General features: G+C 57.1%; 1 protein-coding gene across 5 annotated transcripts in view; it reads left to right on the top strand.

The window, feature by feature from the left end:
* The window catches only part of MYOCD (myocardin), a 339,174-nt gene that overhangs the window by 180,563 nt on the left and 143,114 nt on the right, over positions 1-15,497 (top strand). For all 5 annotated transcript variants that reach the window (XM_075903443.1, XM_075903442.1, XM_075903439.1 and 2 more), the window contains exon 2: positions 12,734-12,944. In XM_075903443.1, coding sequence (XP_075759558.1) covers positions 12,788-12,944 — 157 coding nt within the window. In that variant the 5' untranslated portion in view covers positions 12,734-12,787. The remainder of the gene's footprint in view (positions 1-12,733; positions 12,945-15,497) is intronic.

Raw genomic sequence — 15,497 nt, 5'->3', positions numbered from 1 at the left:
GCCTGCTTGCCGGCTCCTAGGTAACACACTCACCACCCTTTGGCATGCGGATAAGGAGCCAGGTCTCCTATGCGCATGTCCGGCACCTTGCACAAAGGAGCTGTCCCGCTGGGCGGGCCCTCTGGGACTGCAGTTCTGGGGGCACCACAGCTGAGGTGGCTTTTGTGAGGAAAGCGGGGATTCAGTCTCTTTGTGCCCGGTGGCAAATGCAGTGAGTTCTCCACAGGACTAAGGCTTCGACTCGTAAGCCATGGAATGAATTATTGGAGCATTCACCAGTAAATCTGTTTATTGTTAGTCAAAATTCATTTTAAAGTGGGTCTTTTAAGGAATTTAGCACCCAGTGTCAGACTGTTGTTTGTACCGTATGATCTCAGTGCATTGACTCACAACTTGGCAAAGAGGTGAACCTCAAGCAAATCTGATATAATGGCTAGTTTTGGAAACAGATTTTTAGGGTTAATGGTCATTTTTTCCATCATTTTTAACATCTGAAAGCAGATGTTGAGGGATAATGTTCTTCAGAGAAAATCAGGAAGACTTTCCGTCTTTCAAAATAGCCACTGTCTCCTATTGGTGTCGCTGGGATGCAGGTCATAGGCTGCTGTCAGTGAAGATAGCCTTCCCAAAATGGACATCACCTTCCATCACCCTCCAAGGAGGCCACAGACTGCTCAAAGTAAAGATGGCCGCTGCCCCCATTCGTAGGATCTCCAAATGCTCTCCTCTACATCCTGGCAACATAGGTGGCCACCATAATCCCTGAGGGCAACTTGGCTTCACTTCCATTCGTAGTCATGGGAGGCAATAGCCACCAGTCATGAGAACATGGAGGAAGAGGAGCTGCTGCCCTCAAATTCTTCTGAATCTCATCAAAAGTGCTGATGAACTTGCTGAGTTTGGGGCTCATAATAAAACTTTGAAGTGGCCACATTTGCCTTGGTCTGGGATTTTATTTCAGCCTGTTCATGGCGTTCAGCTCAGTGGTTCGTGGCATTAAAACCTACAGAACAGCCCCACAGAAAAACTCGGGGTGGGATTGAGGCTTTGAACAGGTTTGCTCCTGCGTCTATTTCCCACCCGGTGCAGAAGTGTCTGTCCGTCTCTCCCAAGCCCTCTCGCAGAGCTGTGGTCCGTGTGCAGCAGTGGAGTGGTGGGCTGGAAAGATGTCCAGCTCTGTGGGAGACAGCAGGTAACCTCCAGACAAAGCAGTGCCCTTCCACCCAGCTCTTGCATGCAGTCCTGGACGCACCCCTGACGCTCCCCAACCCTGACTCTTACAGGAGGCACCAGGGGTTCAACCACCACAGAATCCCCCTGGACAGTATCTGACAGAAAACAGAGCCCGGGCCATTCCAGCGCATTCCGCAGCACCCTGGAGAGGGAGACGGCAGCGGGTTCACTTGTTATCGTAGGTAACGACACTGCAGGCTCGCAGCCATCGAGCTGTTTTCTCCCTTGCCACACAGGGCTCCAGCAATGACAAAAAGTTACTCTGTGTAGCCGGGACTGACCAGCCTCCTCGCGACAACCAGTTACTTGCAGTGTAAATTATAACGGGATCCCTCTCAATGTCTGCCCCGGGAATCCAGAGCGCCTCTTACTCACTGTAAACAGCAGCAAAAAACACAACAAGCCCTGGTTTGCAAGACTGTTTTATCAGCAACATTCTTGTGAGCAGAAGTCCAGGACTACAAACACGCCACAACAACCATGTGAAGAATTTGATAAGGCTGAATTGCATCTGTGTACATCTCTCTCCTGGCTTTTCTCCAGCGGTATTTAAAGTTTTATGGTGGGACAGGATTGCTTCATAGCGACGGCACAGGCCATGGCACTGACTGTGTTTACTTCCACTTGAACCCTTGCTGACCAGGCAGGAAAGCATGGGCGGCTTTGGAGCACCCCGGCCTTAGCGGCAGCGTAAGCTGTGTCTAGTTCCCTCTTGGAGATGCAATAGGAAAAGAAACTGAGGCGCTAAAAGACGAGTCACGTTAACAAAACCGCTGTGCAGACAAGTCACAAGGCCCTTCCCAGTGACATGGGCATGAGGCAGCAGAAGCACCACTGAAATCCACAAAGTCAAACCAGGGCGAGCTAGTGGAGAACCAGCCCCAGAGGGTCTGGAATTGCCCAGAACATCGGGTCGGGCACAGCACCTCAGCCCATGCGGGAGCTCTGAGAAAAGAAAGGGTCAACGCTGACCTGCAGGCCAGTTCTCTTGGAAAGGAGTAAGATTGGCGGTGTGTCTAGGCAGGCCCTAACTGCTCTGCTGAATGAAGGCCATTAGCCTACGTCCAGCCAGGGTCACTAGGTGTATTCCTCACCGACAGGGGAGGATGTGATTTCCAGCTCCAGGAGACATGCCCAGGCTAGCTCTGACTGCACTGGCATGAGCAGCTCACCCCCCGAGCACACACCTAGGCTGCTGGATGGGACCCTACCTGGGCAGACAGCTGCTCATGCCGCTAGGACTAAACTTGTGTTTTTAGCGCGCTAGCTCAGAGCTAGTGCAGTGTGTCTGCGTGAGCTGGAATTACCTGGCGTGTGCCCAGGCATCCCGGCCCTGGTGCACGCACAAGGGGCAGCCTGTGGCCGTGCAGGCCACCCTCCTGCGGAAGTTCTCCCTGCTGAGTGAATGGCTTTGGTATTTCCATGTCTGTCTGCTCCCCTGGTGCTAGGTAAGGCTGTAACTCCCTCCCAGCAACCACCGCCACGAGCAGGCACCTCCCGCAGGCACCGCGGGGAAAGGAGCGCGTCGCTTTCATGCGATGGCGACAAATCCCCGTCCCTAAGCCACATTCCTCTCCGCCTGAACCTGCCGCATGTGGAGTCTGGTCACCCTTCCCGGAGCTGTGCCTGCCTTCGCCACGCCGCTGCCACGCTGCCGTTCCGCCTGGGGGAGCAGTCCGGGCCTGGTCTCCCTCTGGCTGAGCATTCATCCTGCAGGCTGCGTGGCAGTGGGCCGAGCCAGGGGCTAGAATTCAGACCTTGCTGGTGCCCAGCGGGCAGGGAGCGTTAGGGGCCCGGGAAAAGTTGCTTTTCAAACAAAACACTCGTGTCTTTCAGCAATGAGAAAGCCGGGGGTGGCTGGTGTCAGGCTGTGAGTTCCTGTGGGGCTCCGCCAGTGCAGGGGGTCCCAGGGCAGTGGCCGGCTGGGGTCTCCGAAGAGAGGTGGGATTTACTCCGCGGAGGAGGGGGACCAGGCAGCACCGGCACTGCTGTCAATCAAGGCTGTGCCCAAGACAGGCTGCAGCATAGTTTGGGGAGGGGTGAGGCCCGGCCTCCAGCTGAGTGCCCATGGCATCACTGCTGAATGGGGCAGGTTGCTCTCGGCACACACACTTCCAAAAGCACGTGGACCCAGCCCCCGGCGACACCCTGCGGCCCGTAGCCACCCTGAGGGCTGGCAGCCCAGAACCGGCACTGCAAGGTGGGTTTCCCCACTGATTCCAGGCGGGGGCTGCTCACCCGCTGCTCCACGCCTGGATGCTCCCCACTGATGCCCCCTTTCCCCAGGATAAAAAGAGGGGAAGGTGACAGACAAACGTCTGCTTCCTGACTGCAAGACTCTTCCCCTGCCTACTACGGGGGAGGGATAGCTCAGCAGTGTGCACATTGGCCTGCTAAACCCAGGGGGTGAGTTCACTAGGGATCTGGGGCAAATCCATCAGGGATAGTGCTTGGTCCTGCCGTGAGGGCAGGGGACTGGACTTGATGGCCTCTTGAGGGCCCTTCCGGCTCTATGAGGGTCTGTCTACACTAGCCCCCTAATTCAAACTAGGGAGGCTAATGCAGACATCCAAGCTTGCAAATGAAGCCCAGGATTTGAATATCCCAGGCTTCATTTGCATGTTCCCAGGCGGGTGCCATTTTTAAATCCCCTTAGTTCGAACTGACCGCCCATGGCTACTGTCCCCTGAGTTTCACCGACTCCGAAGAGAGAACTGCCAGGGCCTGGGGACTCCGCGATGGCTAAGCCCTGCAGGGAGCGTGTGTGACGTAGTGGGGGGAACTTGCTAACTCACTGGCCACTGTCTGTAGCACCACCGAGCAAGACAGGCGATGAATCAACCTGTCTGACCAGCTGACCCCATGGAGAGGAACAAAGGAAGCTGGAGGCTGCCCCGGCTGGGGGGCAGGGCTGGAGGAGAGGGAGTTAGTTTTTGTCTGGGAGCATGGAGGAAGCAGCCTCAGTAACAGGCTGGGGGGTTTAGAAGCTGAGACCCCTGCTGCATCTCAAGGGGGGCTGAGGCATCCTAGGCCTGCCCTGGAACCTGATGACATCTGTGCTGGGCTGTATCCTGGAGAGGCAATAAACCACCTCGATTCTATTGGCTGGCGCAGTCTGTTCGTGCCATTTTGGGGGTGCAGGAGACGGGGGACCCCCAACGCGCCGTCACACTGCGTGTCCTGCTGGTGCTCTGTTCACACAGGGAGCAGCCCCATGGGAGCCGCGCAGTGCGCAGTGCGCTCACTGAGGGTTGCATGCAGAGTTCAAAGATGCAAATGCTCTTTCAGTCCTGAGCAGGGAATTGTCACCTGTCTGGTTGCACCAAACATGGCACCAGGGATGCTGCAGAGCTGAGCCGAACCCCCATTCCAAGGGCCTCGAGCAGGAGCAGCCGCAGTGCTCAGGGAAGTGCAGGGGCTGCATCTGGCCCTGTTTCAGGCCGGGCACAGGGGGCAAGAGCTGAGGCCACTGGGGCACTCGCCAGCTCTGGGGAGGCCTGGCTCTGCAGAACAGGTCCCATCGTGGCACGTGATCTTGGTGAGCAGGCTGCATTTTTTGGTGGAGCTGAAGCCTGAGCAACTCTGAAATGGGCCAGGAGACCCAACTATCGGGCTGCCCAGCAGCAAACTCGGCAGCAGGGCAGGAACTTTCCACCCACGTCTGGTTTCATGGGCAGTGCCTATTTGCCAAGCCAGTCCTGAGAGCGGGCGGGGTGAGTGTGATGAGTTTCCTGATTCCACAATTGGAAAGGGGGTTGGAACTGGTAGAGCGCTCTGAGCCCACAGCTTCCACCTGGAGCGTTTCCTTTCCCACTTCAACACTGCAGATTGTAGTTTATTTTTACAAAAAGCAGTGTGTAGAGATTGCCATGAAAACAGCACGTTTGTAAATGGCCAGGGCAGAGCAGTTGGACGCCTTCACCTGAAGTTTGTTCTCAGATTATCGGTTCAGGAAAGCGCTTGAGGAACTTTCTTCTTCTACCTGAGGGTCTGTCTACACTACCCCCCCAGTTCGAACTCGGTGGTAATGTAGGCAACCGGAAATTCAAATCCCGGGCTTCATTTGCAAGTGCGGTTGCCTACATTACCCCGCTAGTTTGAACTGGGGGTAGTGTAGACAGACCCTGAGTCAGGAAGTGAAAAAATGTTGAACTCCTCAAAACTCTGGGAGGCTGGAACCCCATTTCCTGCCCCCCGCCAGCAAACCGCCAGCAGCCTGCAAGGCCAAGAGAGCTCTGGAAAGCTCACTGCAGTGTAATTACCCGGGTGATTTCATAACCGCGCTTCTCCAAATCCTGGAAGGCACCAACCACCCCAAGCTTCTGCCTTCCCCCACAGCTCCCTGTGACCAGCCACCCTTTGAAATGGAGCCAGCCGGGGCTTTCGGAAATACTTGAGATTCAAAGCCAGTGGGGCTGAGTGATTTATCCCTTTTTTGTAGAAAATCTTGCATCTGGTCTGGGAATCTGCCAGGGCAAATCTGGGTCCATCAGGGACACTAAGCCGTGAGCTAGAGTCTGAACTTTCAAGCTGGCCAGTGCTGAGCACGAGTGTTAGCTAGTTGCTGAGCCCTGAAGCTCAAGCATGGAACCAGGATCCCAGGACGGCATGTCCCGGAGGCAGAGGGGACGCCATGTGGGGTGCATACAGACCTTGAAAAGTCTGGGGGCCCATGCCCCAAAGCAAATGCTGCTTCGGGTGAGAGCTCTGCACTGTCATGGCAGGACCCTGCCCCCATGACTCCCAAGACCAAGTGCTCCAGCAGTAGCACTGGCGGGTGCCCAGTACAGCCTGCCTGCAGTTCCTCCAGGTGGGGCAGGGCTGCAGGGCAGATCCAAGGGAGGGAGTCGGCTTGCGGATGCACTGAGCTGGGGCAGCCCGGAGGCATCCAGTCTGCAAGGCCATTGGTCAGCGAGCCGGCACTGGCCTTCCCTGCTCGCCTTTTCTCCAGCGTCTCCTGCCCGCCCATTCACTCAGTCTCCCAGAGACCGACCTGTGGAGCTGTGGGCTGGCAGAATGCTCAGAGAGGCTCAGGGAAGCCCACAGTTACCATGGGCACTGGCCTGGTCTGCTGTTCTACTGTGGGAAGCCTTTCGCGCCATGGAGACACCACGCCTCTGGGCTGGGCGGGAAAGCAGACAACCTTGCATGGGGGCCATGGAAATGAGCATAGAGGCACGTCCACCTAGGACACTACATTGCAGGGAAGGGCCAGCAGGATGCAAAGAATCCACCTGACTTCCTGCCCGAGCAATCCAAGCCTGCTCCTTCCAGAATGAGCGGGATAAGGAAGAAGGAGCCAGAGAACGGCAGGGGAGGGAGAGGCAAGGCACTGAATTCACTTGCCACGAAGGAGGGGTCCCAGGGTTAGTGAGGGATCAGGGCACCTGCAGACCTTTGCCCATAAGTTGGGCGTGTCCTGGTCTCACCCTGCATGAGTGTGAGGCTAAGGGCTCGGCTGGGGATCTGTGACCAGGCCTCACCCACACCCCCGCTGGCCAGCAGGAGACCCTGTGCCTGCTCTCACAGGATTCGGGGCACATTGGGTCTGAGTCAGGCCTGCTGCTGGTAGGGCCCCATTAGCCCATCACTGGGTCCTGGGCAAAATATGTACATAGGCCCCAACTGGCTCATGAACACCAGCCAGCCAACATGATGGGAGAGTCGACCAGCAGTGGGGTCACCCGCAGGAGGAGAGAGCCCTCAGCTGGGACAGGAGAGGCCCTGGTTCAAGTCCCTGCTCCTCAGGGCACTGCTCATGGGCCCCTCTCCCATGGGCACAACTCCCCTTGGCAGAGGTGTGCTGCCAGCAAGAGGGGCTCCAGGCCCGGATCCCCCAGTGGAGCTGCACAGGTGTTGTGCTGGCATGTGACCCCCAGTTAAACGCCCTTTGACTGAGGGGGTTTTGCGGGGGGAGGTGGAAATGTTTCCAAGAAGTTGATTTACCTGATGTTCAGGTACCTCCCTGATCCCTGGTTTTAGGCAGAACAAATGAAATTGTTGGAAAACTGTTGGTACTAGCCAGAGTTGTTGACTCGAGTCCCATGACTTGAACTCGAGTCCGACTTAAGTCGCCTAGGTGACTCGACTTGGGTTCATTGTGTGTGACTTGAGACTCGACCTGAGACTTGCTAATTTTGTTAAATCGACTTGGTGAAAAAATTGTCCGAAAATGCCGATATTGACGACTTGTACAAAAGTGACTTGACATTTTTTAAATGAAGACTTGAGACGTGACTTGGGACTTGACTCAAAAGTGACTTTAGGGACTTGAGACTCGACAAGACTGGTACTAGCAGAGAGATCGTGCAACAGGCTGAGCGCGACCGCGCTTGGCCTGCGTTGGGCAGAGGCTTGTGAGTTCTGGAGGGCGTGTTCTGCGGCTCCAACGTGCGCCGGCACTTTGTAAACACAGTTGGTTCGAGCTGCAGTGAGTGAACAATGTGGAATGTTTTGAGGCCAAATCTGCCTTTAGAAAAAACACCCTTGAGCCAGTGCTACTTGATGGCTCTGCTGTCGAGACACAACCTCCTGGCTCAGAAATCAAGGAGTCCAGAACACAAACTGAACATTAAAATGTTGCATCTGCTCTCAGTGCAAAAAAACCCCAATTGTATATACAGTGAGAAGCCTTCCTATGCTGGTGGTCTCCAAGCCGCAGCCCGGGATTTCTGGCTCACTTGGTCTATTCTTCAAAAACATTAATAATCATAATCCATATAAAACTGTCATTTTGGTTCAACATGGACGTCACCAAAGCCTGACTAATTTCTCAGAGATTTAGTGGCCAGCTGAAGTGAGTCTCATTTTTGTAAGCAGATGAAGTTTGATGGAATGTCTTGTCATCACCCACAAGTCTTCCCTGGAAAGATGAATCAGATCAGCAACTTCCAGACATGGGCACTCAAAATAAGACAGTGCCCAGCGAGTGCTAGTTCTGTGACGCTTCTTAATTCAACACATTGAGCTTTGGACCCACAGGAGGTGTGCTGACATGGGTCTCCCTTAATGCCGCTGTGGCAGGTTGGTTACATTCTGCCCTCCCCCACCCTGCCGAACCCCCAGTGCACAGTGCTAGTAAAGGATCCCAGTGTACAGTGCTAGTAAAGGATCCCACAGTGCACAGTGCTAGTAAAGGATCCCACAGTGCACAGTGCTAGTAAAGGATCCCAGTGTACAGTGCTAGTAAAGGATCCCACAGTGCACAGTGCTAGTAAAGGATCCCACAGTGCACAGTGCTAGTAAAGGATCCCAGTGCACAGTGCTAGTAAAGGATCCCAGTGCACAGTGCTAGTAAAGGATCCCACAGTGCACAGTGCACAGTGCTAGTAAAGGATCCCACAGTGCACAGTGCTAGTAAAGGATCCCAGTGCACAGTGCTAGTAAAGGATCCCACAGTGCACAGTGCTAGTAAAGGATCCCAGTGCACAGTGCTAGTAAAGGATCCCAGTGCACACTGCTGTCCACCAATTTCTCCTCTGGGAGAGGTGCCTGCCGCCCGTGAATCTAGCTCAAAATTGCCCCGTTCTTTATCCTTTTGGCCACAGCAATCCGTGGGAAGCCACGTGAAGTAGCAGAGTGTTCCAGGCTGCGTTTCTTCTGCAAAAAATGCTTTGTCTGTAGAGCTTCCCTGGGGCAAGCCATAGCCCAGGCCGGCGAATGGAGGAGCGGGACGCCCCAGAGCTGGTGAATGAGCACCATGCAGCAGGCCACCTCCGCGCAGCACTGGGGGACCTTGTGCCCTGCTTGGTGGGGGGACCAGGGGCGGAAGGAGGAATTGCAGAGGGCTGGAGTGGTGAGGCCAGCCCGATGGAGCCTGACGGAGCCCGGGCATGAAGGGGAGGTGGCAGAGGTAGCAGAAAGTGGGCCCAGGGAAGGAGGCGAGACCCTGGTGAGGACACCGATGTGTGCAGAGGGCCTGGGGCTGTCGGGTGGGTGGCAGGCTGACGCTTGGCCCGACTCCAGCCTGGGTGCGGGGTGAGTGTAGCTGGGGGGGAGCACGTGGGCTCCATGGCTCTGGGAGAGGGGAATGCGGCTCCCCTGAGGCAGGGACGGGGGGCCTCAGGCCTCTCTGGGAGAGGAGCTTTCCTGACGACCGCCCTTCGGCCTTGCCAGTGTTGGTGTCGGAGGGGGACTCAGGCTGGCGGCAGCTGCCTGGGGCAGGAAAGTGGCCAGGACCCCGGGTCCCATTAGAGCAGTGGCTCCCGTGAATGGCAGCAGCAGAAGGGGCAGTGCAGTGTCTGAGGCAACCGAGGGGCCCGGCACAGTCAAGTAGCACCCGCTGCAGCCCGGGGCCGCCAGGCAGAGATTGCCCACAGGGCGGGTGGGAGGTCGGGAGAGACTGTGGGACTGTGTCTAGGAGCTGGGAATGTTAGCTTGAGAAGGGGTGGATGGCATGGAGGCAGTGAAGGGATGGTTCCAGTGGCAGAGGGGGGGGGGGTGCCAGTGGCAGAGTGGAGGGGGGGTGCCAGTGGCACAGTGGAGGGGGGTGCCAGTGGCAGAGTGGAGGGGGGGTGCCAGTGGTGCAGTGGAGGGGGGTGCCAGTGGCAGAGTGGAGGGGGGGTGCCAGTGGCACAGTGGAAGGGGGTGCCAGTGGCGCAGTGGAGGGGGGGTGCCAGTGGCACAGTGCAGGGGGGGTGCCAGTGGCAGAGTGGAGGGGGGGTGCCAGTGGCACAGTGGAGGGGGGTGCCAGTGGCGCAGTGAAGGGGGGGTGCCAGTGGCAGAGTGGAGGGGGGGTGCCAGTGGCAGAGTGGAGGGGGGTGCCAGTGGCGCAGTGGAGGGGGGGTGCCAGTGGCACAGTGGAGGGGGGGTGCCAGTGGCGCAGTGGAGGGGGGTGCCAGTGGTGCAGTGGAGGGGGGGTGCCAGTGGCACAGTGGAGGGGGGGTGCCAGTGGCGCAGTGGAGGGGGGTGCCAGTGGCGCAGTGGAGGGGGGGTGCCAGTGGCACAGTGGAGCGGGGGTGCCAGTGGCACAGTGGAGGGGGGGTGCCAGTGGCACAGTGGAGCGGGGGTGCCAGTGGCGCAGTGAAGGGGGGGTGCCAGTGGCAGAGTGGAGGGGGGTGCCAGTGGCAGAGTGGAGGGGGGGTGCCAGTGGCAGAGTGGAGGGGGGTGCCAGTGGTGCAGTGGGGGGGGGGTGCCAGTGGCACAGTGGAGCGAGGGTGCCAGTGGCACAGTGGAGGGGGGGTGCCAGTGGCAGAGTGGAGGGGGGGTGCCAGTGGCACAGTGGAGGGGGGTGCCAGTGGTGCAGTGGAGGGGGGGTGCCAGTGGCAGAGTGGAGGGGGGTGCCAGTGGTGCAGTGGAGGGGGGTGCCAGTGGCACAGTGGAGGGGGGGTGCCAGTGGCAGAGTGGAGGGGGGTGCCAGTGGTGCAGTGGAGGGGGGTGCCAGTGGTGCAGTGGAGGGGGGGTGCCAGTGGCACAGTGGAGAGGTGCTGCCACTGACGCTGGGTCTGGGAGTGCTGAACATGCAGCAGCACCCCTGGCTTGCGGTGGTTACAGTTTGGTTCAATGGCTCTCGGCCCCCCCATGCCCTCCCCCGTCCTGCCGAACCCTGTCAGTGCCCCCGGCTGGTGAGGTACCCAGGAGAGGGCAGCCATGCTGCTGTGGAGTGGGAGGGCCAGAGCCTGGGGCTCAGAGAGGCCTGTGTGTGGGCCAGACAGTTTTCCTCTGGCAGGTGCAGTTCTGATGGGCTGTTCGTGGGCAGGCGTCCGCTGAGCTGGTGCTAGGACCAAGCAGAGCAGGGCTGCCGAGGCCCAGAGAAACTGGTGGAGTGGGGAGGGTTGTTAAGGTGGCCAGAGGGGCTGGAGGTGAAGTGGGGCGAGGGGCCAGGGCAGGGACGGGAGGGGGCGAGGGGAGAAGTGATGTGGGGCAGCTGTAGGCTGGGACCCAGAGATCTCGGTGTGGAGGAGCTGGAGTCATTGATGCTGTTTTATTCTGACTTCCTTATACAGTAAATTGTAATTGTTCCGGATCGTTTTGTATCAAACCCGCTTTTATCACCGACTCGATCTTGCACTTTTCTATTCTTGTTCTCCACAAATGCCCTTTTTTAGCTTTCCTCATCTTTTCCTGATGGGATTCATTAGGGGCCAGGGCTGATTCTTCCTGGCACTCAGATTCACTTATCATCTTGGGATTTTTTGGACACCGCTTTGTTGAAACATCCTTGCGGATTTTGCTGCAACAGTATCAACTGTTCCTGCCGATGTAGAGGGCTGCAGACCCCAGAGTGCACAGAATTCTCACTTCGGGCTCCAGGCTGAGGATCGAAAGGGTTCTGAGATGCGCCCACAAACTCAGGTGCTTATTTGAAGCAGACCTGAACGATCACTTCCTTGGGGCTGCAGAATTGGCCAGGATGTCTCCTAAGAACCAACTTTCTGCTTTTGGCCTTGCTGAAGTCAGGAGATGAGTGTGTCATTTGAAAGAAAAGCAGTTGAACTAGAGCCGGTCAAATTCGGCATCCAGGAGAATATATTATCTGCAAGCAGGCTGTGCGTTTTGCAGACGTGCTTCTTATTCCTAATTGCTCAGCGCATACTTTCTGCACCCACGTTTTAATCCAGGGATTGTTTGTCAAGTGGTTGCTATTCTTGTTTGCTAATCACGAGTCACTTTGTGGCATGCGATTGGCAGCTTCTGCAGGACTCCTGGCCTGGTTTCTGTTACCTGATTGGCTTGGATAACCTGAGCTTTCTAAAGATGCAAAGTCTCTTGTTCTGGGTGAGATTTCCTAGCTATTCCATGAATAACTTTTGTGTTCCCAGTAGACGGATTCACAGCCTGACCAGCCATCCTCGCCCTCCAAACATGCCTGGCCTATCAGAACAGCAAGTGTCACCATCTCAGTGGCCATCAATAGAGGGGCTGCTGGCCCACTGCAGACTGCCAGCTTTGCACATGTTTTCCCAGCCCCTGAGTTCAAGATTTGCCCCGTGCTCTGACTAGCCAGATACCCATGTTCATCACGGCATTAGGAGTGTTCATCATTTGCAGATTAGGAAAAACAATTTCCCTAGGCTGGTGGGGGAGCCCTGGGCGGGGTTCCCTAGGCAGGGGGTGGAACCTCCATCCCCAGAGGTGTTTCAATCCCAGCTTGACAGAGCCCTGGCTGGGCTGATGGAGTTGGGTTGGTCCTGTTGGGCAGGGGGCTGGACGCGACGCCTCCCACCCGCCCTGGGGTTCTATGCCAAAGGAGCGTGGCTGAGTTTGCCCTGGGCTGTGGGAGGAGCCCCAACCCCATTTTCATTTCACCTGACAGGCTCCCCCGTGTCCCCAGAATCTGGTAGCATCCCTGGGGTGCTGGCGACAATCCTGCTACCTGCAGCCTGGCTCACTAGCGCAGCGGGCCGAAGGGGGGGGCGTGAAGACGGAGGAGCTACCCGGGGCGCGCCTTTGTCTCAGTGTCTCCAGCACACGCAGAGCTGAGTGCATGTCTCTCCGCCCCTTTGTTGGTCCCAGGAAGTGTCAGCTGATGGAGGGCTCTTCTGTGGCTGGTCTTTTCTAGAGCTGCCTCTGGAGCTCTGTTCTACTGGGAGCCGTCTCTCCAGGCCGCTCAGGCATGGTGATGAGCAGTGGGACCCGGCAGGAGCCCGCAGGCGAGAACAATGCCCCGCACGGGAAAGAAGCAAAAACTCACCACGAGAAAGGTGCAGATGAAGCAAAAGACTTAACCATCCCCACCAACGTCCAGCCGCCCCCGCGAGCGGAGAGGAACGGTGAGTCCCTTTCTCTTCTTGTCAGAGAGCGGCTGTGCGCGGCGACAGCTGTGGAGAGCGGCCAATCCCGGGGGGGTGACGTGGGCTGGGCACTGGCTAGTCGGGTGCTTTGGAAGCTAGTGCTTTAACTCGGTCAAGAAATGGGAGAATGGAAACTTCTCCAAGTCCAGTGCTTCTGTCAGCCTTAAATGCTAGCACCAGCCTGGCCCACACCCAGAATCCCTTTGCTTGCTCTTCCCTGTACGTTTTTCAGTTCTTCTGAGTGGGGGTGACCAGGCCCGCAGGCAGTATTCCAGAAGGGGGTGTACCAGGGATGTACAATGGCTATCGAGAACTTCCCACAGTGATTCCAAGTGATTCTTGAGTGGTAGCAGCTACCTTAGCCCCACCCTTTTGTATGCACAGCTTTCCAGTGTGTTACTTGGCATGTAGCAGCATTGAATGTCATCTGCCATTTTGTTGCCTACCCACCCAGTTTTGTGAGATCCCTTTGCAGCCAGATTTGGACTAAATTATCCTGAGTGATGTTGTGTCATCTGCGAACTTTGCCACCGCACTGCTTACCCCTTTTCCAGATCATTTCTTCTGGGAGAGGCATTTTTATCTTCTAAGATGGCATAAAGCAGTGGTGTGCCGACTGAAGGATGGTCCGTCCCCCCCCCCCCCACCCCAGCGGGTGCCAGAGGTTCTCTGGAGAGGGTGTGAAGAAACTTCAGCCTTTTGCCCTTTCAAAAACAGACACACAAATATCATCTTTCACAGCAGGCTTCAGAGCCCTGCGGTGGAACCAGGACCCACTCCCAATAGCGAGAGCAAGACAAACACTCAGCAGAGACGCGGAGCTGGTGGGAGTGGAGCGGTTCTTGTACGGTGGGACTCGAACCACATGACCACTCCAGCCAGCCCAGCTCTAACGGCAGCGCTGCGAACAGTCAGCGTGGCCAGAGAGGGGAGGCGTGACAAATCCTGTGAATGCGAAGATTTACTGAGGGTAGTGGGCTCACCCTGAGGGCCATGGGGTCACCAGGTCACTGAGGGCCATGGGGTTACCCGGGGTCACTGTGGGCAGTGAGCTCGCAGGATTCCTTGAGGTGTCAGTGCTGGCAGGGGGGTGTCCTCAGGGGACTGCGAGGGACTATATACAAGCCATCCATAGGACATGGGGGCAGTTAGGTGCCCACCATTCTCAGACCCATTAGTGAAAGCCACAACGCAGCAACCTGCCTCTTCAGGCACCTCAATCCCTTTAGGAATCTGGCCCTACATCACTTTTGGAAATGGGACCTAGGCTCCTAAGTCACGGGGTACTTTGGGAAGCATGGCTCCTTGCTGGGAGCGGGATGTTGGCCATATGGCTAGCTGAGCTCATGATGTACACCTCCCAGCAGCACCCCTCTGCTCCCACCATGGCCCTGAAGGCACAGCGGCTCCGACCTTGCAGGCGTTTTCCCCAGAGCACTGCCAGGGCCAGGAGTCACCAGCTGTGACAGACACGATGTTTCTGCAAAGCATGCAGAAATCCACAGAGCACATGCCCCTGTTTTGGCTGCATGTGCCTAGGAACTTCCCCAGCCCTGCGCTCTGCTCAGAAGAGGGCCACAAAGGAGTCAGACAAATCCACCCCCCCACCCATGTACTACAGCACTCACTCTCCTTGCACTTGGCCACAGACATTACACTGTCAGTTACACAGGCACCTGCAGGCAGCAAGCCGTTGTACACCTGCTCAGCCCACTGTTCCAAATGCCCATGTAAGCCACACCCCGCTGGCGGGGCTGAAGTGTCCCCTCTAGTAATGCTGGTAGAGCTTCGTGCACTAGGCTCCAGAGGTCCCAGGTCCAGTCGCACCTGCAGCCGACGGGGCCTGTTGGTGTTATGCCAGCAATTGCCATCATTCATAGCCCTGTCCTCTCCAGCTTCCATGGGCTGCGGAGAGGAGAGAGGTCCTGTTCCCAGGGGCTGCAGAGAGGAGAGGGGCCCTGTTCCCAGGGGCTCCGGAGAGGAGAGGGGCCCCATTCCCAGGGGCTGCAGAGAGGAGAGGGGCCCCGCTTGCAGGGGCTAAGGAGAGGAGAGGGGCCCTGTTCCCAGGGGCTCCGGAGAGGAGAGGGGCCCCGTCTCCGTGGACTCCAGTGTCTCCCCCATCTCTTCTCCAGCCCACTGCAAGTCGAGGTGGATGAGTCTGTGCTTCTCCATCTTGTTCTGTCTGTTGCTCTTCTGTCTGCTTCTGTGGCTGTAGGTCAAGGGTTGAGCTGTGACTTGTAGGAACCAGGCCCTGCTGGTTTTGTGTGAGATTGATCAGACTCAGGACCTGTGAGTGATGCACCCTGTGCAACAGCTTCCTGAGGAGTGCTCAGTGCATGAGGAGCTGGGTGCATTCCTCCATCAGGAAGGGAAGGCAAAGTCTCAGGTGCAGATTTGCTTTCCCTTGTGCCCTGCCCTTCCCTTTCTGGTCAGGCCACAAGCGACCACACACGCTCAGCGGCATTTTGCCTAATTGTGCAGAACGTCTTCCAGGCGGGGTTTCCCATTGCACATTCTGGAGAGAAAGGCGGT

The sequence above is a fragment of the Pelodiscus sinensis genome, chromosome 20 (assembly GCF_049634645.1).
Source record: "Pelodiscus sinensis isolate JC-2024 chromosome 20, ASM4963464v1, whole genome shotgun sequence".
Lineage (NCBI taxonomy): Eukaryota > Metazoa > Chordata > Testudines > Trionychidae > Pelodiscus > Pelodiscus sinensis.
Note: the sequence above shows the minus strand (reverse complement) of the source record. Positions and strands in the feature narration are given on the sequence as shown.